We start from the raw sequence: 23414 nt of genomic DNA on the forward strand, positions 1-23414 counted from the left end.
TGGCCGTGTTCTGCACTTCTAACAGAAACATAGAATCATTAAGGTTGGAAAAGCCCTCTAAGCTCATCCAGTCCAACCATCAGCCCAACCCCACTGTGCCCACTAAACCGTGTCCTGAAGCGCCATGTCTCCATGCTTTTTGAACCAGGGATGGAGACTTCACCACTGCCCTGGGCAGCCTCTTCTAATGCTTCACCACTCTGTCAGTAAAGGACTTTTTCTTAATATCCCATCTACACCTCCCCTAGCACAGCTTGAATCCATTTCCTCTCATCCTGGAAGCCACGTTTCTTTCAGTCCTGGGTTCCCTGTGCAGCTCAGGGGGTGGCTCTTGGCTCCTTCTGCTGCTCCAGACTTGATGTCGTGCGTCAGACTCCAACGTGCCTCCTGCTCTGCTGTAGGCAGCTTGTGGTGCTGCCTGGAGACCTTCTCCCTGCCCTGTTACTGCGCCTCCGTCCTTGCCAACCACAAGCGTGATGCATCCTTCTCCCCACCCTGTTGGCTTAGTTGGTTTAGAAGTGCGTTTGGCAGTAGCCGTTAGCACTGGTGGGACCCAAGGTTGCGCAGAACAGCACCCTAACCCCTCCACTCATTGTGCTGCCCTAAATCTGCCTCCAAACCAGCTCGTTCTCACTGCCCTGCTCATTGTTGTCGACGCACAAGGTGTGCTGTGCATGTTGCAATAAGCTCCACTCCCAAATTCCCATCTCTAAGACCAGCAAAAGCAAATTATTGGATGCTACAACTTTTAAATGACCCAAGGCACCCAGACACCTCTGTATCCAGAGGTACCTTGCTTTGTCAGCTAACGGTGTAGGAAAACCTACTGTGATCAAAGTCTGGCTGGCAGGAAGGAGAGTATGACCTGGCCAGTGGATTTGAGCGTAGTTATTTGGCCTGACTGCCTGCGTCATTTGCCTGAACACACTTTTCGGGGTGTGGATTAGTTGAGTCGCTTTGTCCTGACTTAATGTGCATCACTAAGAGATAAAAACGTGTCCCAAAACAGGGGAACAGTTTGCCTCTAGTTCTTTCTCTTTTTATTTATGCGTGTAGATATATATAAATATATGTATTTAACTGTTGAAAACAGTGTTATTCTGTCATAAATACCACGCAAATAAATGCACCGTATCCCTGGTTAATTCAGCCCAGTCAACTGGAACTGACAGGTACCCCCAAGGGCTATTTGATTTCTGGATGGTTTTACATTCCGAGGGAAGGGCTGGGGATTAGTTGGTTATTTTTAACCCCCTCTCTCTCCTATTTCTAATCGATCTGAATGTCCTGGAACACATATGCAAAAGCTATCAACCAGGCATTTTGGGAAAGTATGGTAGAGCTCAGACTTCAGCCCTACAGCAGGAGGCTGAAGCAATGTGAACCAGCAGGTTCGTTAATGCGTTGCTACAGCTCAGTCACCCTGCAATGCTGCTGTAGTTGAGGTGACGTTTCCAGCTCTCACAAGGTTAAATTCAAGGTTGGTGGAAGCATCCTACATTCATCAGGCAATAGAGGTGTCCCTGTCTGGCTACCTTTCCCTCCAGCTCATCTCTTCTGGATGCCTGAAACGATGGAGTTTGTAGCATAGTTGAATAAGTTTGTTTATCCGTAGGCAGAAGCATTCATTATCAAAAGGCTTGAAATGGAAACCGCTGTTCTTGGCGTGTGTGAGAGTGTAACCGATCTGTCTGGTGGAGGAGGGATCTGGCGTATGGCTATGTGTCTTCCTGGAGCGAGCACCTGGATGAGGGGTGCAGCAGATGGACTGTGTGCAGCCAGGGAGGTTGGGCTTTGAGCTGGTGGGTCAGCCTGGCTGCCACAGGTTCAGTGCAGAAGGCAGCCAGCATTGCTGGCCTGGGGCTGGCACGTTCCTTGCCCCTGGTTTTCTATCAGTTTTTTTGTGTGGACATGGGTTTCTTCACTGTCAGCTGCAGAAGAAGCCATTATTGGGCTTTGGGAAGTTCCTGGTGGGCTGTCAGTTGTCCACTGGCTTTGCTTTCACCATCCTGCTCCAGTCAGTGGTTCTGGGTCAAAATGCAGCTTGTACCAAGCTTGGATCAGAGGGAATTCAGTGTGGATGAGCAAATGCTACGGTCTGGGCCAATTATTCAGTGTAGACCTGACCTGATTCAAATGATATCTCATGAAGGGCAGATTTAGACTAGACGTTAGGAAGAATTTCTTCACCAGGAGAGTGGTGAGACACTGGCCCAGGTTGCCCAGGGAAGCTGTGGCTGCCCCATCCCTGGAGGTGTTCAAGGCCAGGTTGGATGGGCCTTGGGCAGCCTGATCCAGTGGGAGGTGTCCCTGCCCATGGCAGGGGGGTTGGAACTGCATGATCTTTAAGGTCCCTTCCAACCCAAACTCTTCTAAGAGTCTATGATTCTAAGAAGGGGTGCGAGAATGAAAGGGAGTGGAGGGGTGAAGGAGTTGCTGGCTTATACACATTTGTGGTTGTGCGAGGTACTGCAAATCTTTACACTTTCCGTATCTGTGTTGTCTGTGGCAGAGTGGAGGGACAGATACATTTCCCAAGTTTAGCTCTTATTGTTTTCTTGCAGTAAGGGCAGTCGTAATCAGGGGATCCAGTGTTTCCCCAGAGCCCTGTGCCCATCTTCCCTGTAGGTGAAGTAGCCAGTGATGGTGGTTGGTAACAAATGAGAAATGAAGGGCCTGCACTTGGGCAAAGCTCTGGAGAAACATTCTTGGAGCCGCCTGTCTCCAGGACAGACCCAAGAGCTGGTCACATTCCTCCAGCACCATCCCAACAGAGGATGGAGCCTCTCTGCTGGAAAGACAGGACCTGCTTCCAGTGCTTCAGGAGCAGTTTGGTTTTTATGCTCTGTTCAGACTTCTAGTTTTTTCACAACAGCAAGGGCCATTTGTGCTGGGAATGTCATTGATGTACTTCTGGGATCAAGAGCTTATGTCATTAAAAGCAGTTTGGAAACCATCAGCCAGCAAAAACTTGTCAGTGCTCTTGAGCTGGAAGGAAGATGAACTGTGCAAAGTGCTCTTTGAGTGTTGGACTTCTAATTCTCCAAGAAACACCATTTCATCAGCTGGATCCTTGCTCTAATGTGCTTATTGCCAGGGGAGCTACTTATTCCTTTAAGCTTTTGGTGCAGCAGAAGAAAGAAAATACACATGAAGAGAATGCGAACGTCTCCTTGCCTTCAGGCAGTTCTGTGTTCCAAAGTAGCTATAATTATTGTAGCTTTTATTTTTTTAATATATCTGTAATAACATAGCATGGCTTGAGTGTTTGAGATGCTAATGGTGACTACTTGAGCATGAAGGTTAAGAGATGCGGGAGGAATAAGGAGGGATTTCTTTCTATTAGATTGTAATGACATTTTCAGTGTGAGGTGGTCCGGCTCCCCAGGTCTCTCGCTGTTTGCTTCCTCTGTCCTTGCTGGAGTTTGCTTTGTTTTGTAGCTATAAGCCTCTCCAGGCTCTGGGGGTGTGTGGTCACCTCTCTACCTGCCTGCAGGTTTCCTATGGTGACTGGAATATGGGATGGGAGCCACTGGCCCCCAGTTCCCTGGAGATAAAAGGTATCCTTAGGCAATCTGTACCACTATCCCAGCACACTTACCCCTAAATGCCCCTTGGGTCAGGTCTGAGGTTGCCTCGCCCCGTGCTGCCAGGCTGCAGTGCCACCTCGTTGTTATTTCAGGCACTTTAAGCAGAAAGAGCGCCCAAAAGTGATAGTTGTGCTCCAAGAACACAGCCCAGAGTCAGCCCTTTGGCTTGGCAGCAGCGTGGCCAAGAGCAGGGCAGCACTGCTGGGCTCAGACTTAGGATCACGCCTCGTAGCAGAAGACAAGCTGTCCTGCACCCCTTCTGTTGTTGTCTGCCTGTCCCTCTGCTTGGAATGTCACCTCTCAGCCATGAGAGATGCTCACAGCCCCAGTACGCACCTTCCGCAAGAACTTGTTTGCACCTAGATGCCAAACCTGTGCCTGCTGCACTGTCGTTGCACCAATGTTAAACACATTTGGAGGTGGCTTCCAGCATAGCTGTGACTGCAAAGTCCCCAGCATGGCCTTACAAAGCCTACGCTGGAAGGTGGGTTGGTGTTGAAGCAGCTCTGATGGATCCATCTGCCCTGGCAGCAGTGGCTCTCCTGCTCCCAGCCCCTCAGTTAATGGCTCTGCGTTCCCGTGAGCTGATCTCGCGTGGTTGTAGGATGTCTAGACACAAGCCGGTGGGGTTTCCTTGGTAAGCGGGAGGAGGATGAGCCCTGCGAGCCTCCTGAAGTGTTGTTTCTGTTGTTGGGTAGCAGTAATGGCGTGGAAATAACTGTTGGCACGGGTGAAATGTTCTCAGCCACTAGCTCAGCTGCATGCTGAATCGCGCTGATGCAGAGTAATTCTTGTCCAAAAGTGCTTTATCTAATGGTAAAATTGAATCTGTCAACAGGTAATTTCATAAGCCCAGAGTAAAGAAATCCCATGCGAGAATCAACTTGGAGCAAATGCCTTATGATGATGGCATTTTTTTCCTTCACTTACTGCTACTGGAGGTGGCAGATGGCTCCGTGTTGAAATTAAAATTAAAATTGTGACCCTGATCTTCTAAATGCTTCTGTGTTGTACATGCAGGAGTAGCCTGGGGCTGGACACAGCCTTGATACAGGAGGTGGAGGCTGCCTGGGAATACCTGGCCCTGCTTACCAAGGTGTGGGGGGGTTACCTTGCCTGAATGTCCTTATTTTCCCCCCACAGAAGGGCTGCAGTCCTGCACAGCTTTGCTTGCTGCCTCTGTTGTAGGACAGCTGGTCGTTTAGCAGCTCGGGGCAATCCCAGCTCTCCCTGGTATCATCCTCTGAGGTGCGTTACAGCTTCTCGCTCAGCCTGGCAGCAGGACAGGGGAGAGCTGAGGAGGGAGGAAACAAAGTCAAATGTACCCAAAATGCTCTCTCCTGGCACAAGACTTGCACAGAAGTGTTAAATCACTGCCCAGGGAGGTGGTCGAGTCACCTTCCCTGGAGGTGTTTAAGGAACGGGTGGATGAAGTGCTGAGGGACATGGTTTAGGGAGTGTTAGGAATGGTTGGACTTGATGATCCAGTGGGTCCTTTCCAACCTGGTGATTCTGTGATTCTGTGATTCTGTATGAACCTGTTACCTGAGTGGAAAAGCCCAAGGAGAAGGGATTGGTCCAGGAAAAGGCATGTTGGCGATCTGTTCCCAGTGGAATCCAGGATCAGTGCTTTGTCATGGCAGGAACAAAGCACAGTGGTGGGAGCCACCAGCCTGGTCACGGTCGATGTGTGTAGCCCCCTCCTTGGCCAACAACTTGGTCTGTGCTTCACTGTCATCCCACAGCCTCCCTCCCACCCCACAGCTGGGTCTGGAACATGGGTGTATGGCGTGGGAGAGGTGCCTTCCGTAGGGCTGGCAGTGGGTGCGAGCCTGATGGTGCCAACCCCACCAAACACCATCTGTGCGGTGTGCCCGTTGCTGGGGACCCTTGGAGGCAGGCAGCCCTTGGGAAACTGCGTGAAGCAGTTATCCCTAAGCCCTTAACACTGAGTGACTCAGCCTTTGCTTCATCCTGGCAATCAGCTTATCTCTCGCTTTGGCTTCTGAATGCTTTCTCTCCTCCCTTGTGCTCCCCAGTCTGATCAAACTGAGCCCCCTGCCTGCCAGCACTCATTTTATTCCTCGACTCTTCCCTAAATCTGCAGTTTGTCAATAAGCCGAATGCTCTAAGAGCACTTATTTCCTCTGGCCTCTGCTGCTGCCACGCTTTTCCCGGCAGCCCGCGTGTCTGTTGTGGCTTCTGCAGGGTTTATTCAAGGAGAGGTAAGTATTAGTTGATTAAGAAATGCAATTAAGCCCTTGACAACCCAGCTTTCTGGGATTGCCAGCAGTGACATCTTTTTACGCGGCGTTTAGGCTTTTTCGTGCAGCTTGGGTTTGCAGGGAGGAAGATCTTTCAGCTTTTTATTGCTCGGGGCTGTATTCATTGCTTTCTGCTTCTTGAAGATGAGGTTTGCCTCGTACGAGTGTAAACAAAGCAGCTCAGGCAGCAGCACGCCGGGTTTATAGGGAGGGAGAGTATCTCTTACTCCATCTGATGATACTGGGGTGGAGAGAGAAGCTTCTCAGTTTACCAACCCATCAGGATAGCGTTAAAGGGAATGTAAATGTCTTGATATGGAGCTGTTGGAGCTCTGGCATGTATATTGTTGTTCAGGGACTCGTAGAGAGAGAGTGTTGCCATTACCACTCTGTTTTGACCCTGATCTGTGATTGCATGTGCTTTGCTGCGTTTCTGCTACTTGTATTTTCCCCAGAGTTGGGGGATTATCGAAAGGTCTGGCTGCGCTGTGGTGAAGAAGTTACTGCAGAAAGGGAACCTCGAATGTTGTTAGATAAATGGGGAGAAAAGTGGACTTTAGAAAAGTGATTTATCTGGTATTATTCAGTACATTTCTGGTTTTAATAAGAGTCAGTGAAATGTCCTACAAATGAATCCTTTTATGTCCAGAGTGACGTTTTCATGTAAAGAGAAAATTAAATTGCCCTCAATTTTGATAGGCAAATGCTCTGCTAGGCGGGTATAATGCCCAGCTCTTCTCTCCAGCCTAAAGCCTGAAGGTCCTTTCATCATTCCTCTACAATGTGTCGATCCTAAAACTGTTCCTAACGCTTTGTGTGCTTTAAAGCAGGGGAGGGACTATCCCAGGGCCATAAGGTTTGTGCAGCCCTAGACAAGGGTGCTGATATGGGTAGTTAACGTCTTGCAGTTCTCGCTCTCTGGTTTTCCGTGGTGCAGCTGTTTCTGAGTGCAGGGAGCAGAGAGCGGTGCAGAGAACCTGCTTGTGGTGGCGCTGCGTTCACGGGATGGCCTCACCTTCATCTTGCAGGTCCACCAAAACACACACATCTAATGAGACATTAATAGATTTGCCAGCCGGCTGTGATACCGGTACAGAAATAGGAATCATAGAATTATTAAGGCTGGAAAAGACCTCTCAGTTAACCACCAGGCCAACCCCACCGTGCATACTAAATCATGTCCCCAAGTGCCAGGTCTACATGTTTTTTGAACCCCTCCAGGGATTGAGACTCCACCACTGCCCTGGGCAGCCTCTGCCAGGGCTTCACCACTCTGTCACTAAAGAAATTTTTCCTAATATCCAATCTAAACCTCTCCTGGCGCAATTTGAGGTTGTTTCCTCTCATCCTAACACTTGTTACTTGGGAGAAAAGACCAGCACCCACCTCACCACAATCTCCTTTCCAGGAGCTGCAGAGAGTGATGAGGTCTCCCCTCAGCCTCCTCTGGACTAAACAGCTCCAAGGCCCTCAGCTGCTCCCAGAACCCCTGGGCTCCAGACCGTTCCCCAGCTCCATTCCCTTCTCCAGACGCACTCCAGACCCTCAATGCCTTTCTTGTGGTGAGGAGCCCAAAATTGAACTCGGGACTCAAGGTGTGGCCTCACCAGCACTGAGCACAGGAGTACGATCACTCCTCTACTCCTTCTGACTACACAATTTTTGATCCGAGCCGGGATGCTGTTGGCCTTCTTGGCCACCTAGGCCACTGCTGGCTCGTGTTCAGCTGGCTGTTTTGGCCTCTACTTCTTAAAGTATAAAATTTTGCCTTGTATTGTCCTTAGATTTATGTCCTGCTGCTGACTTCTCTCTTGCTGCTGCACCACCACCAAGACAGAAAATAGGGGTTCAATACCAGCCTCTCTAAGGCTGGGCTAAATTCCCTGTGTGATGCTGTGTCCTCCAGAAAGGCAGGTTAATTAGTGACTTGAAGCTGGAAATGGCTTTTCCATCCAGGTAAACATGCAAGCTTTTGATTTGAATACAGTCAAGAGTTTTAAGTATAAAAGCCCCTCACAAACAGTCTGTTTCTATCAGTGGGAAACACATTTTGGCTTTTCTCATTTGTTTTTATTCCCGCTGTCTGCTTTTCTTCAGAATTGACTTAAAACGTGGGACAAAAAGCAGAAAGAAAAACCCAACCTGGAGTTATTCATTTAGAAAATATCATGCGGCGAGTGAACAAAGGCAGTTTTAAATGGAGAGTTCTCGAGGGAGCTGAACATAGGCTTGCTCGTTCGCTCTGAACAAGTTCTCACAAGTGAATGAGTTCACTCTGGATGAAGTTCTCACCTAAACTTTCATATATCATCAAGCCCTCTGAGCAGGAGAGGCTGGAAGAAAGCAGATGGGAAGGTGGCAAATGGCTTTGGCACACCTTGCAAAATTATCCCTGTGACCAGCATTTTTGGTGGGGAGAACAGCTGTCCAGGTGCCGTGTGGTCCTTCAGCCTGTCAGGAGAATGTTAAGCATCTGTTGCAGTATGTGCTGGCTGTTCTGGGCAGGGTGGGTGGAAAATCTGTCCTAGCATTATTAATTAGAGATAATGAGGCACAGGGTTGTACAGAAGAGTCCTGGGTGCCTTCCGTGCCTTGGACAGATGGGTGTCTGGCAGGGGAGAGAGTGTTGGAGTAGACGCTGCTGCATAGAAGGGCAGAAACATCGAGCTGGGCTATTTCCTAGTCTGGATGGATGTGGGTAATTGCTGGGTGATCACCTGTTTAAATCATGGAATTACTTGGTTGGAAAAGAACTTTGAGACCATGAAGTCCAGCCGTACCTGTCCAGTACTAAACTGTATATTTGAGCACCTCATCTGCCTGTCTTTTAAATATTTCCAGAGATGGGGACTCCACCACCTCCCTGGGCACCCTTGAAAGGTCTGAGAACCCTTTCAGTGGAGAAGCTTTTCCCCGTTGTTCAATCTGAACCTGCCCTGGCACAACTTGAGGCCATTCCCTCTCATCCTATCACTTGTTGCCTGGGAGAAGAGACCAACACCCACCTTGCTACAATCTACTTTCAGGCAATTGTAGACAGTGATGAGGTCTCCCCTCAGCCTCCTTTTCTCCTTTCTGCACAGGGCATGGGCAGGTGGAGGGAAAACACACAGCCAGTGCCTCCTGGCATCTCTCCATCCGTGTCCATGGTGCTTTGAGGATGTCTTTCCCCTGAGTCTCTACCCCAGAGGTGCAGCTGTAAAAGGAGTGAGCCAAAAGCTGCTGCTACAGATCAACTTTTCCTTCAGATTATGGTTGTGGTCCTCCCAGATTCACCCCTCATAAAGCTGCATCCTCTCAGCCCTCCAGAGCTGGCGTTCCCTTCTCGTATTCCCCCCAGCCTCCCCTGTCCTGCAGGAGGAGGACAGCTATCCCATGTTCCAGGTGGCCGTATATATCCTCCCTGCACATTTTCCTCCCTGTGTTCCTGAGAACATCGGGAGAGGAACAGAAGGGCACCATTGGTGCTGATTTCATAGAATCATAGAATTGCTTGGTTGGAAAAGACCTCCGAGATCATCAAATCTGACTGTACCTGCCCACTACTAAATCATATCCCTAAGCACTTCATCTGCCTGGCTTTTAAATCATAGAATAGTTTGGATTGGAAGAGATCTTAAAGATCATCCCGTTCCAACCCCTCTGCCACGGGCAGGGACACCTCCCATTGGATCAGGCTGCCCAAGGCCCATCCAACCTGGCCTGGAACACCTCCAGGGATGGGGCAGCCACAGCTTCCCTGGGCAACCTGGGCCAGTGTCTCATCAATCTCATAGTGGAGAAATTCCTCCTTATGTCCAGTCTAAATCTGCCCCTCTCCAGTTTATACCCATTGCCCCTTGTCCTATCACCAGAACCCTTTGGAAACAGCCCCTCTCCAGCTTTCTTGTAGCCCCTTCAGGTACTGGAAGGTCGCTATAAGGTCTCCTGGGAGCCTTCTCTTCTCCAGGCTGAACAACCCCAACTCTCTCAGCCTGTCCTCGTACAGGAGGTGCTCCAGCCCTCGGATCATCTTTGTAGCCTCCTCTGGACCCATTCCAACAGCTCCATATCCTTCTTATGTTGAGGATTCCAGAATCCCTCCAGTGCTGGTCACTCCCTGGGCAGCCTGTTCCTCTGCCCCACTGTGTCCTGTGGGGCTGATGTCGGGTGAGGTGTGGGGGTCCAGAGCAGCCTGGCCCTTGGCTGCAGAGCTGTACAGCGGCTCTGTCTGAACCCTGGGAGTGTTTGCCATAAACTGGAATGAAACCTGTAGCTTCTTCCTTCTTCAGTTGGTGTTTTTAGCTGCTCATACTGGAGGCTGGTTTTCTGTCGAGCAGATCTGCAGCAGCCCCATGTCTGGTGACACCTTAGCTGGACTCCAGCCTGCAGAATGATCTCTTGGCCCCTGCTGAAGCTGTGTTCCCTTTCCTGAAGCCCACACCCCTCCTGAAATGACATCGCTGTCTCCACTCGAAGCACTAACCTTGCTCTATGCCAGTGCTTTACTTCTGGATTGGTCACCTGGGTCCTGGATGTTATTCCAGCTTTCTTTGTTCTTCCAAGTTTTCCTTTTGGAGAGCCAGCCTTCCATGCTTTCTCAGCAACATTTGCCTTCCGACAACACTTTCTAAATTATTGAAAAACAGGAAAAGACAAAACAAGCCTAAATCCTGGCTATTGCATGTTCTCCACAGCTCACTGGAAAATGCCCTCCTTGGTGGAATCGCCCTGTGTGTGTGGTTAGCTGTGCTGCTCTCTGGGATGCACAGGGCACAGCCCAGGTACCTCTAAAGCATCCTTTGAGCCACGGGCAGCTGTTTGTCTAAGCACGGGGAGACAGAGAAGCCCAGAAAGCCACAGGAGCAGCTAAAGCCACTCTCTCCCTCCCCTGCATTGCTACAGGAGCCAGCGGCAGCGGGGATGTCGCTGGCTTTGACTCTGTCTGGAGGCACCTAGGGAAGGGTCTCAGCCCCAGGGTGTGCATCGCTCGCTGGGGTGGGAAAGCCGGTGGCAGCAGAGAGGACGTGGCTGTTGTCAGAAGCACGGAGCTGACACCACCTACATGACTGTTTCTCCTCCTCTGCAGGTGAATCTGGTCCTGAATGAAGGGAAATCCCTGGGTCTTATGATTCGAGGAGGGGCAGAATATTCCTTGGGCATTTATATCACCGGTGTGGATAAAGGCTCTGAAGCAGAAAGCACTGGCTTAAAGGTAAGAGTGACCCCAGAGGGGGCTGGTTCAGAGGGAGAACTTCACAGGCTGTGCCTGCAGGACCACGTTGGCACGGAGCTGCTGCTGTGCCTACTGCTCTGCCCCGGCCAAGCAGGGCTCTCAGTGAAGAGGCAAGCACTGTGTTTCTGCAGATGGTTTTTCAGGGCAGGTTGTTCAGACAGTTTTGATGCTAAGCCTAGAGGCAGCAAGGTGGTTGTGCAGAGAGAGAAATGCACCCTCAGAACACCTACGGTAGGTTGTACTTGCCTTCTGCATTAGCGCACACCCCACATGAATTTTTCCCTATGGAATAGCCTGGGTATGGCTTTGGTGTAGGGATCTGAGAGTGTAGTGCAGACCTGGCCGGTGAAGAAAGTCACTTCACCTCCCTGAGCTGGCAGGGAAGAGTTTTGTATTAAAGCTCCTGCTCCTGTGCCCTCTTACTGCATCTTGCATCCAAACCCATTATGTTCAGAGGTAATGTTTTGCACAAGGTGTTCTTCGCCTGCCCGCAGGGAATGTGTTTGGCTGCCGGGATGAGAGGAGGCCAGGCTTGCTGCAGTGGGAGCAGGTGCGTGCTGGTTTCCTCCTGCAGCACTGGCATTTGCAAGGAGCTTGTCTTAACAAGCAGAAACAGCAGGATCAGCCTCGGGGCTAGAGCAGAGCTGATCTATCAGCAACCCAAATTGGTGCGACCTCCAGCTACATCATGCTCCTCCATAGTCAAACAGGTTCCTGAAGGATGCTCTGTGGGTTGGCTGCGCTCTTCTGAGGCTGTGCCGGTCCAGAGCTGGCTCCAGTTTTGCTGCAGACCTCTTATGAACTGACATCCTGCTTCTCTTTCATCCCACCACATACACATGCACACACATCACCTGAGCTCCTCCAGCCTTCCTGCTGTACCACGTCTTAGAACAGGATAGGACATTCTGGGACCCAATCTGCTCCTGGAAGTGGTATTTGGGGTTGTAATTTTATGTGCTGTAGGATATTCACCAGTAAAAGAGAACTATTGTGCTTTGGGTGCAGTATCTCCATGCTGGATCAGGGCACAGAGCCATCTCCCAGAGACATTGATGTGTTCTTGTTCATTAGTACAAGGTGGTGGAGAGGGGTGGCTGGGACAGTGCTCTGGATGTGAGGATTTCAAGACAGGGAAGATAAGAGGCACACAACAACTTGTTTCTTCCTGAAAGAGCTGGAAAAGTAGAGGGACTGGCTGGAGCTGCCCTGGGCATCACAGGGTGGCTGCTAAGTCAGAGGACCAGCCATCAGAAGCAAGCCTGTTTGCCCCCAGCACCTCTGACCCTCGTCCAGAGCGTCAGACTCCATCTCAAACACCAGAAGCCTGAAAGATTAAAGACAGGAAAAGAAAAAGAAGATCCATTGTTGTCCTGAGGTTCTTTCTGTTTCACGTTTAGTGCTTCCTTATGGCTCCAAACCCTTCCTTTTGCTGCATGGGGAAAATCATTGCTTTTTCTTGGTTCAGTCCCCTGCCAGTGAGTTCTGCCCAGCTGATGTCACACCGCAACCTTGGACGCGCAGGAAAAGTCACAGCAGAACACATCTCTCCACCTCTTGCTTCATGTCATGGATATTGTATCGAAAAGTGGTGGCTGCCCCATCGCTGGGGGTGTTGAAGGTCAGGTTGGATGGGGCTTGGAGCAACAAGTGGGAGGTGTCCCTGCATGGCAGGGGGTGGAACTGGATGGGCTTTGAGGTCCCTTCCTACCCAAACCATTCCGTGATTCTAGGTATGCCAGGAAGGCAAGAAAATCGTCACACACATGCTGTATTCAAAGCGCATGGAGCGGTGTCTGCTGCTTCTCTCTGTCCCTGCCAAGCAAGGTCCCTGCTCCGTGGCAATTGTTTGCACACCAAAGCCTCTGCTTATTGATTCTTTATATCTCTCTCCTTGCTGTTCTGTTTTCTAGTAACTGATTTGTGCATGCCAGCAGGCCGATGTTTTTCTGAATGTCAGGCTTTATGTGATTTCAGATACGCACAGACACTTCCTGCTGAGATTTGTGTATGCTGCAGGCTGTAAATTTAGAGCTGCGTGGAGGTTTGGAGATAAAGGTCTTTTATGTTCTGCTGTTAGTTGTGTGTAGACTGCATCCACGTGCTCTCTACACTGCTCTGGGTAGCGGTGGAAGGGATATGATAGCACGAGGAGGGAAGAGCTGATGGGGAAATGGGATTTTCAGATAATTTGTTGCTCTCTAAAATAGAAAAGTTGTGGGTTTGGTCAGTGTAAGCTCAGCCCAGCCTGAGTGGATTCAAAAGGAAGTTTTGTGCTAACTTCCCAGGCAGCAGAAATATCCCAGAGGATACTGCTTCCACTGAGTTTGTTGCAAGGATTATTTAGAAGTTGGTTCTGCCCGACTTCTCATTTTAGGGAAAGCATCTTGCATCCATGGCACCAAATCAGAACTTTGGAATGTTTTAATTACGTCTTCCTTTTCCCTTAAATTTTGATTACATCTTCCTTTTCCCTTAAATTTTGATTGAAGATGAACAGCGTGGTGTTGAGAGCCAATCAACCCTAAGGAAGCTTCTCTCGGGTCTGAAAGCTCAACTGCCTTTTGCCTGTTACACAAACAGGGGCCGTGGGGCTGAGAAGGGGATCTTGGAGGGGATCCAGCCCTGCTGCTGCCAGTTTGGGTTCTGCTGCTCTGCTCCCTCTGGCTCCGTGACCACAAGGCAGCGCGCTCTGCAGGTGCCAGCAGAAACCAGGCTGGATCGCTGCAATAATTAAATATTCATATGTTTGTTCTTGGCCTTCTTTATGTTTATTCATTCATGAAACTTCTGACAATGCGTTCTTTGGGCACGTTTTAAAATGTGCTGCCTCGGTGTAAGTTCTCGGACTGAAAAAGTGCAGGTGAGCAGAGGACTGTGAAGGAGGAACGTCAGCAAGTCTTGTTTGCTTTCAGCTTCTACCCTTCCTGACGTTCGCAGTGATGCTGTACAGGAGCTGAGCTCATTCTGCCGGCATTCGTGGCTCTGCTCATCCCAATTTCTTCCTCATTCATTTTTTCTGGTGGTGTGTTTTGTCAGGAATTTTTATTTTGAGCCAGGTTGGTTTTTTCCCTCTCTCCTTGACCTTTACATCAAAAATAGCAGATTTCAGGTAGCTTTCTGTGAACAAACAACTCAATATTGCGTTCCCAGCAGAAGAGCTGGGGTAAAAAGAGGCTACCGCAGTCCACGTATATCCATATAGAAGAGAAAGAGAGAAAAAGAGAGGCTGTAAATAGGAAGAGGTGAGTGATTTTACATCATCAGTGGCAGTCACGACGCTGCCTCTTGAGAGCTGGCTTGTATTTTGAGGTCTGCATGGAGACAAGGATAGAGAAAAAGAGAAGATAAAAAAAGAGCCTCGTGGCTGTCGCGGAGCCTGGGGAATAAGCTGTGCAGTGAGAAATTCAATGAGAAGATGCGTGGTTGTGGTGCATAAGAGGTAACATTTCCACTGGAGCCAGAGCGGAGTGGTCCTTCCAGCAATGGCGCCTTCATGGAGACAGAGAGGAGGGACATAGAGCTGTTGGAGTGAATCCAGAGGTGGCCGTGGAGGTGATCCGAGGGCTGGAGCACCTCCCGTACGAGGACAGGCTGAGAGAGTTGAGGTTGTTCAGCCTGGAGAAGAAAAAGCTCCGGGGAGAACTTAGGGCAGCTTTCTTTGCTGAAAGGGGCTCCAGGAAAGCTGAAGAGGGGCTCTTGATCAAGGAGTGCAGGGAGAGGACAAGGGGGAGCAGTTTTGAGCTGAAAGAGGGGAGATTGAGATGAGATCTTGGGAAGAAACGTTTTTCCTGTGAGTGTGGGGAGGCCCTGGCCCAGGTTGCCCAGAGCAGTGGTGGCTGCCCCATCCCTGGAGGTGTTCAAGGCCAGGTTGGATGGGGCTTGGAGCAACCGGATCCAGCGGGAGGTGTCCCTGCCCATGGCAGGGGGTGGAACTGGAACCAACCATTCTATGATTCTTTGATGATTCTGTGATTCAATTGCTCGTCCTCTGGGACACTACCAGCAACATCCCTCTGCCATGCAGAAACCACTGCCTACGCCAAGAGACAATCTTCTCTTCTTGTGTGCCTTCATTTCCAGTCTGTACCGGCTTTTTTCCTCATACTTGTATTGCAAGGTGTTTGGGGATAAGAACATCTTTTCAGACACCACTTGGCACCTGCTCTTCCTGTGCCTTGCTCCCAAATCAGTTTCTGATCCTTCCAACAGGACGTGTTGGCTTTCTTGGGACTGGATTATCTGCCTTGACCCATTTCTCTCCTGGGGAAGCTGATTGCCTCTATAATTTGACGCAAGCCTTAATTTGGCTGTTTCCAAATCAACTCATATTTTTCCCTGCCCACATTTTTAATTTCCTAGGATTAGCTTTGGGTGATTATTTGTGCTAGAGAGAGACTCCTCCCACTTCAGTGGCATCCATGAGTGTAATTTAACCTCTCTTTTAGCACATCAGTGGCATTAAATAAGACCAGTGCTCGTGCCAAACCACTTGGCATCCTATTAGCCCCGTTATTCCCAGCTCAATTTGGTGTCATTTAACATTAACTCATGTTTAAAATCTCTCCCCAATTTTGCTGCCTGTGTGACTGAATTTCTCCCAGAGCTGATTTTGATTATTTTTAAGTGACTTTAGGTGCTCAGAACCCTTGTCTTAAACCCATTAAGTTTCTCTTGAATGCACCTCCCTTTCCCACGTTATTCGCTCCATCTCCTGAAACAGAAAGAGCCGAGGAGTATTATTGCTGAGCTCTGCTTCTTGTCTGCAGTCTGTCACCTTTCTCTTCAGCCCTTGCATTTCAGGATAGATTTTTCCCTAGGAAATGAGAATAACCCCATTTTCAGAAGTGGTCAGGCACTCAGCAGGCCCTGTTGTGTCCAACCACTCTTAGCTGAGCCCAACTGATAGTTCTTCCTGAAATAGCCAGGACAATAATTTTTTTGTGTTTTATTGTTGACTTTTTTGTGTCTTAATATTACTTTGAATCATTGGGATTGGAATGGATCTTAGAGCCCATCCAGTTCCATCCCCTTGCCATGGGCAGGGACACCTCCCACTGGATCCGGTTGCTCCAAGCCCCATCCAACCTGGCCTGGAACACCTCCAGGGATGGGGCAGCCACCACTGCTCTGGGCAACCTGGGCCAGGGCCTCCCCACCCTCACAGAAAAACATTTCTTCCTGAGATCACATCTCAATCTCCCCTCTTTCAGCTGAAAACCGTTCCCTCCTTGACCTATCCCTGCATTCCCTGACCAAGAGCCCCTCTGCAGCTTTCCTGAAGCCCCTTTCAGCACTGGAAGCTGCTCTAAGGTCTCCTCTGAGCCTTCTCTTCTCCAGGCTGAACAACCCCAACTCTCTCAGCCTGTCCTTGTACAGGAGGTGCTCCAGCCCTTGGATCATCTCCATGGCCTCCTCTGGATTCACTCCAACAGCTCCATGTCCTTCCTGTGCTCAGGACTCCGGAGCTGAACACAGGGCTTCAGGTGGGGTCTCACAAGACCAAAGCAGAGGGGCAAAATCCCCTCCCTCGCGCACTGGTCCCAGTGCTCTGGATGCAGCCCAGGATACTTCTTTTATTCTGTGCTGGTTTGAAGCTGTGCATGCAGGAAATAACTTTTCAGGGTCAACTTTTGGTTTAATAGATAGTTCTTTTGCCTCTCTGCAGTCTTTTGTTAATTTCTTAGTTGTCCTTGACTTTGGGGGAAAAAATAATAATTATCTATGTTAATTAGCAAAAAATCCTTTTCAGCTCTAATAAGAGTCTGTCATCAAGAATGGCTGATTCGCAGGCATTTGGGCTGTCCAATGATTCCTTTATCTGCCCTTCACCAACAATTCTTTTTACAAGGTCTTTTTTTCTCCCTGCATGAGATGCTTGAAATTTCCCAAGTCTTTTGTGGCTGGTTGTTCTCACCCAGTGTTAATATTCTGGTAGCACCAGGTGGAGAGGCTCTTGTTCTGGGCGCTGCACTGAAGGAGCACAAGAGCCCAGAGAGCCAGGAAGGACTTGGATTAAACAGTGAAGCAGGGGTGGAGGGCAGACACAGAGAGGTGAAGCAGTTTGTCCAGGGCCCCTCGGGTCTTCCTGACACAGGAAGCACTTGTCAGGTTCCTTTTGCTCCGCTCTTGAAAGGAGAAGCCAAAGAAAAGTTATTAAATCTGGATAACCCTCTTCTTGAACAAAAACACATGAAAGTTTAATCCCTGATATGGAAAAGTAATAAAGATTCCTAATTACAATAAAACTACCTAATCAAATGTAGATTTTCCTCATTTAGGTTTTGCAGTGTGCTCTGTCCTCCTTTTTTTAGCTGTAAAATCCACTGCAGTGGCTTTGCCCAGTGAGTTAGAAAGACCCGAGAGATGATGCTCATCGCACCTGAATATGTATTTCTCTTGGCACTTGCGTGGTTTTCCCTCCCTGTTACATTGGTGGCCGGTAATTTTCTGTTTGTTGGTTTAAACCTGACACAGCCCAAAGGGAAACAGAGATATTTGTGGAATCTGATGGTTGGGAACGTGGTCATTTGTGTCATTTGCCTTCCCTTGGGCTCCCTCCCTTACCATTTCTTGGTCTCCATGGATCAGCTGCAGTGGAGCTGGCTGCCGCTGGCTCTCTCTGCAGCTGGCTCGCAGGGGGGAGGTTGGCTCCAGGCTGTCTTTCTTTCAAACCAGAGATGTCTCACATCCTTAGCACATGATTTTGGCAACCGATCTGCTGCGTAGGTGTGAGTATCCTGCCCTGCCACAGCTCTACTCTGTGCCTGCTGCCCTCCAGCCAGCCACTGCGAAGGGCCATCACCTGGTCATGACCTGCCACGTCTGACCCATGCCCAGTGTTGTCTCTTGTCCTTCCAAAGGGAAAGTCAGCAAAGGGGAAGGCCAGCCAAGAGCAGGCGGCTCTGTTTGCAGGACCTGCTGCTTTGAGCATCTACTGGAGCCAAAGACCTTTTGAGCATCGCACTAGAGCCAAAGCCAAAAATGGTGCAGCAGGACCTGTTGCATCTGCCACCTGCTCCCTCTTCCCTTTGAGCTGCAGGCTCACATCAGGCCAGCTTGAAGGTATTGGCTCCCTTCTTGGCTGGTCCTAGGGCTGTGGGTTTATCTCTTGCGTACATCATCTCTTTTACCCTATTAGCTGTGCAGCTGCCCTGTTAACAGCAGTTATCAAGACAGCAAGCAGCAGGCATTGGCTGGACCATGTTAGGACAAAACTCGGTGGCCCTGGCGGTGGTGTTGGTAGGACAGGGCTCTCCTGTGCTGCCGCAGCCCTTGCTATCTACCAGCCCCTCTGTCGGACACGAACTGTTCCCAAAAGGATGAAGCAAATCTGCTGAAGGACACTGGACAGGGCTGAATGCAGAACCGAGTTCTGCTGCATCTGAGCTGCATCTGGACTCAACAGTCTTCTCCAACCTAAACAATTCTATGATTCTGTGGTGCTCTTGCTCCAAGTCCTTTTCTCCTATCAGTGCAGCTCAGACCATCCTTCCAGCCTCACTGAGCATCCTCTGTTCTTTCATCAGTGGGGTGGATAAACAAGAGCCCTTCTCTGGCTTCTCATTATTGCCAGTATTGTTTTGTATAGCTTCATCAAGCTCCCTACACATTATCTCTTCTCTAAATTTAACAAGCCTAATCTTTTCGATCTGTCCTTTCGCAGGCACCTTCATCTGCCACTAATCATTTTTGTTTCCCTTCTCTAGAAATTTTTCTCTCTGCATCTCCTTGACAGGCAGGCAGGGATGTAACCAGGGAAGCACTCACAGCAAGGTCACACAGTCACTTGGATGTTGACATCACACTTGATTTAGAGCTTTTCTTAGTAAGTTTCTTACTACAGTTTTTATTGCAGGCTTACTTGATCATTCTCGCAGCTGCACCCTGAGTAAAAGTGCTCCATAAGTTGTTGGTTATGGTCTTTCACCTGTGTCCTCTGTGGTCATTCAGGAGGCATCGGTCACATCTTGTCCTGTCTGGTTCTTCAGAGCACCTTTACCAGCACCTTCTGACCCTCTAGTCTGACCTAACCCAAGCAGTTTAGGGTTGCTGGGACATCTCGACTCCCCCACAGCTGCTGCAGGCATCTTAGGATTTTCTTCCCCACTTTCTGGATGTACAATGACTCTCAGGCTCTCCAATTCCTTTGCATTTCTTTATTGCTTTTCAGGGAGATCCTGCACCATCTCTCCTTCTGTGTCAATTTTTGCATGGCCAGAGGAGGACAAAGGTCTCCATGTGTGAGCCTCCGTGGCCGTGCAGTGGACAGGGAAGGAGTCTGCCGTGCCTCCTTGGCACTCAGAAACTCTGCATCTGTAACCTCTTAAATAGTCTGAGCAATACCCGTTTGCACAAGTGCCGTGCAGTGGATCTGGGGGGTTTCTGCCCTCCTCTGGAAAGCAGACTGGAGCAAGTGAAGCACTGCTGGAGCTTTGTGCTGCTCTGAGGCCATACCACCCCTCTTCTGGCGTGGTGGCCACCCACCACTCCAGGACAGCACTGGGGCATCCCATCACCCCATGGCAGCTGCCTGACCCTGTAGCCACGTGGCGAGTTGGATGAGAGAGCTGAACCAGCTGCTGCAAGAGTTTCAGTCATATCCATTAATTACTCCAGATCCAGATCGCTACCATGGGGCAAACGACAGTAGAGGTGCTTGTGGGTGCTGAGCTGGATGGGAACAGCCAAACCATCCTTTGGAAACAGCCTTGTGTGGATCAGCTAATGCTTTGTCAGTCTTCACCTGCATGAAGGGAAGCCCCCGTGATCTGCAGCTTCTCCATGCCCTCTGTGTGGATCATGGCTCCAAGATTTTTTCCAAGCTCCTCTGTCCTGGCTTGATTTTGCAGTGGGGATGGAGTGTCAGGTGTGTGGCACTGCTCGGGAGAGCCAACCCAGGGCCACTGTAAAATGCACCTGGAATTTTCTTTAGGACTCATTTCAAAGCAAAACATAATGTAATAATAATTAAATTGCTGCAGTCTCCCTTTGAGAGCTGCTGCGGGGGTAGAGGGGGTTGTAATTCAAGGAAATGGTGTTTTTCACTGCTGTTGAGCCAACTTTGCTCTACAGCAGTCTGTCCAGGAGGAGCCCTGGTGCCACTGGAATATAAAAACCTGGCAGAAGTGGGATGCTGAGAGCACAGCGCTGCAGAGTACGAGAGTGGCCCATGGGGCTGGACCGTGGCTTCTCCTTTGACAGCAGCTCCCAGACTAAAACCCCCTGAACTGATCAGCCATGCTGCTGTCCAGACTCTGGCTGATGCTCTCGGTTGCACCCTTGGCTGTTTACACTGCAGCTGGGCCAGCCTCTCGCCGCTGGGTCACTCTCCCTGGATGTGGCTGCTGGCAGGGCCAGATCCTGCTCACAAAACACCCTCACTCCAGCAAGACTCTCAGGGCTGGGATTTGCATCAGTTTCTGACAGACCGAGGTGGGTCAGTGGCTCTCGAGGTGAGCACAGAGCCAGGATCCTGCTGCTCCTGTCACCTCTGGCAGAGCCCTGGGGAAGTCATGTTCACTGCTGCTGCTGCCCAGGGGCTCCCCACCAGCTCGCTCTCCTTCTCTCTACTCAATTTCTCATAAAGATCACTTCTCAGCTGGTCTGAACCGTGTCTCTCACACCACAGACCTCAGGGTTGTGATCAGAGGTCTGTTCTGGTCCAAGCAGTGGGATTTCTCTCTGTTTTCTTCCCCGTTCTTGTGCTGTTTCCAACAAGGATGTCCTTATGGGGGTGCCTGGAGAAGCCACAGTTGGGTTTTATCAGCACTGTGTCTGACACTGTAGCACAGCCACTGCTGTCAGTTCCCACCAGCTCTTCACTGGATGCACCAGTGGAAGGGAAACATTGTCCCAGGAAGAGAGAGTGAGAGCAGTGCATGCCCTGACAGGGGTCCTGTTAGCCTGGAAGCCCCGAGAGCTGTTGGATTGCCCATCTGGATGCTACAGGTTGGCAGAATTCAAGTGGGAGTGTGCATACGAGTGTGGAAGTTGCTGTAGGGGTCAGTCCTACTGGAACAGCCCCCCGCCTCCTTCCGTCTCGGCTGGAAACGCTGTGCCTGGAGAGCAGCTGGTGCAAGCTCTGGTCAATGCTTCTGTGAGCTTTGGCACACTGTAAGCATAAAACAGAGGCAATGTCCAAGTGTAGGGGCTGTACTGGAGTTTCTGGACCAGCTGCTGCCTCCTCAGCCCGGCAACTGGCTTCTCTTCATTGACGGAGCAGTCAGCGGATCTCATGCTCTATGCTGAACTGAGCTTTGCTGGTGGTACTCTTGATGTCTGCTTTCACTCCAGCAAAGCTGGAAGTAGCACTGGGGGGAAAACTTGGGTGGCAGCAAAGTCATAGCCACCACATCGGCTTGGCTGTGGTTAATCATGAAGTCAGAGTCTGAGGAATGAATCCCAGTCCTCAGAGGCTCCTTAACCTGGTGACAGAATGAGGTGAGCTGAGCTGGAAGGATCATATTGACTCTCCGTGTTATTATGTTTGACTTAGAAATCCTCTCCCCTCCCTCTTTTCTCCTCTTCTCCTCCAAGGTGGAGGTGAGTTATTTAAAGGGATGTCTCGTTCTGCTTGCACTGCGGCATAAAGAAAGTCAGACTGTGTTTTGACAGAGCCAAAAAGAAGTCTGTGGTTAAGCAAAGATATGGAAGAGCAGTTTCAAAGAGGTGGTTTATCAGAAATAGGGGGAATTTGATACAGGAGCGAGGAGGAGTGGCAATGAGTGCCCGAGAAGCAAAGAGGACCTGGGATGAAGGGGAAAATGCCAGATGAGTGCTGTGTCCCGAACATGGCCAGGCTGTCAGGGAAGCTCCTGCTTGCTGTGAAGGCCTTGGCCACAAAATGAGGAGCAGCTGGGGAGGAAATGGGAGGAGAGGAGAGATGGAATCCAGCTGTCCCAGATCCTGCAGTTTACAGAGCATTGGAGACTGTGGTGAGACACTCCAGTTGAACCCTCCCTGCTGCATGCAGAGCTCGAGGTCTGGGGCTTCCACAGATGGTTCCTGGCCCCCCAGATCTGCAGGGGTGATTGGGGATGGAGGTCTTGCTGTTCTTCCAGGGCTGTTTTGACGAAGCTGGTCTGTAGATCTAGTTAATGGAGGAGACTGGGCAGATTGCCCTGATTTGGGATCCCAAACAGGCTTCTCCAGGCTTCACGGGCTGGTCCTTTACTGGCTGTCAGCTTCAGTACTTGGTTCTCACCTACGAGCACTTGGCCCCTTTCCTTCTTGGTCCCTCCAATTGCTGTGTCCTGAGACTCCCTGGTGGGAGAGGAAGGCGTGTTCCTTACACAAAGCCTTCAGTGCCCACCAGGCTCATCCCATCTTGACTCCACAGGTAGGAGACCAAATCCTGGAGGTTAACGGCAGGAGCTTCCTCAGCATCCCCCACGACGAGGCAGTGAAGCTGCTCAAGTCTTCCCGACACCTCATCATGACGGTGAAAGACATCGGGAGACTGCCCCACGCCCGCACCACCGTGGATGAGACCAGGTGGATAGCAAGCTCCCAGATCGGAGAGACCTTTGTCAACTCAGCAGGGTATGTGCTTGCTAAAGCCCTCGTCCACTCAGAGGTCCCGTAGGGTGCACGTGGCCATCCTGGAAGGGTGTGGAGCCCCAGCACATGGAATTATGGAAGCCTGATGGATGCAGTGTGCATGGGCAACCTGTCAATGGGAGCAGCCCCAATGCTGGGGCACCTGACCCCATAATCTGGTGCTTAGAAGACAGTATCTCTGGCCTGTAAGGTGGATCAGATGTGGACAACACGCTGCTGCCCCTTCCCTATTGTCTCAGCCAGAAGCTTTTAGCTTACAGGCACAGAGAGGAGAATGCGTAACAGATCTCACGCCAGCCCTCAGCTGATGAGCGATGGGCACACGGTGCTCGGTGCTAACTGATCTTCTCCCTCCTCGCAGGGCAGTGGGCAACCATGCTGCGGAGGCGACGGCCAGGGTAAGAGATACCAGACCTTCCTGATGCCTTGTGAATAAATCGCTATTGTTGTCTCTTATTTTCCATGGGAGGGAGAGCTTTCTGCTAGTTTTTTGATGCTAGTTTTATGAGGTCTGGTGGGTTTTAGCTGGTTCTAGCCTTTCTCCTCTTGTTGCCAGCTCAGTGGCACAACAGTGACACGATTGGTACCCCCTGTCCTGTGCCACTGGTGGGTCAATTCTGCAGCACATCTGGTGCCTCCTGGCCTGGGAATGAGCCCAGTAATGGAGAATGATCACACACAAGCAAGGACCATGGGGGCCACCTCCACCCTTCAGATGTGACCATGATGCCCTGCACATGGTGGCTGTCTCTGGGCCCTGAGATCTTCCCACTCTTTCCAGCA

At 50.3% G+C, this 23414-nt stretch overlaps 1 protein-coding gene across 2 annotated transcripts in view; it reads left to right on the plus strand.

Moving 5' to 3' along the window:
- WHRN (whirlin) overlaps positions 1-23414 on the plus strand; it is a 59567-nt gene that overhangs the window by 21536 nt on the left and 14617 nt on the right. For both annotated transcript variants that reach the window (XM_054084193.1, XM_054084194.1), the window contains exons 3-5: positions 10923-11048; positions 22411-22613; positions 22993-23029. In XM_054084193.1, the coding sequence (XP_053940168.1) occupies positions 10923-11048; positions 22411-22613; positions 22993-23029 (366 nt within the window). The remainder of the gene's footprint in view (positions 1-10922; positions 11049-22410; positions 22614-22992; positions 23030-23414) is intronic.

Source organism: Cuculus canorus, chromosome 19, assembly GCF_017976375.1.
Source record: "Cuculus canorus isolate bCucCan1 chromosome 19, bCucCan1.pri, whole genome shotgun sequence".
In the NCBI taxonomy this organism is placed as follows: Eukaryota; Metazoa; Chordata; class Aves; order Cuculiformes; family Cuculidae; genus Cuculus; species Cuculus canorus.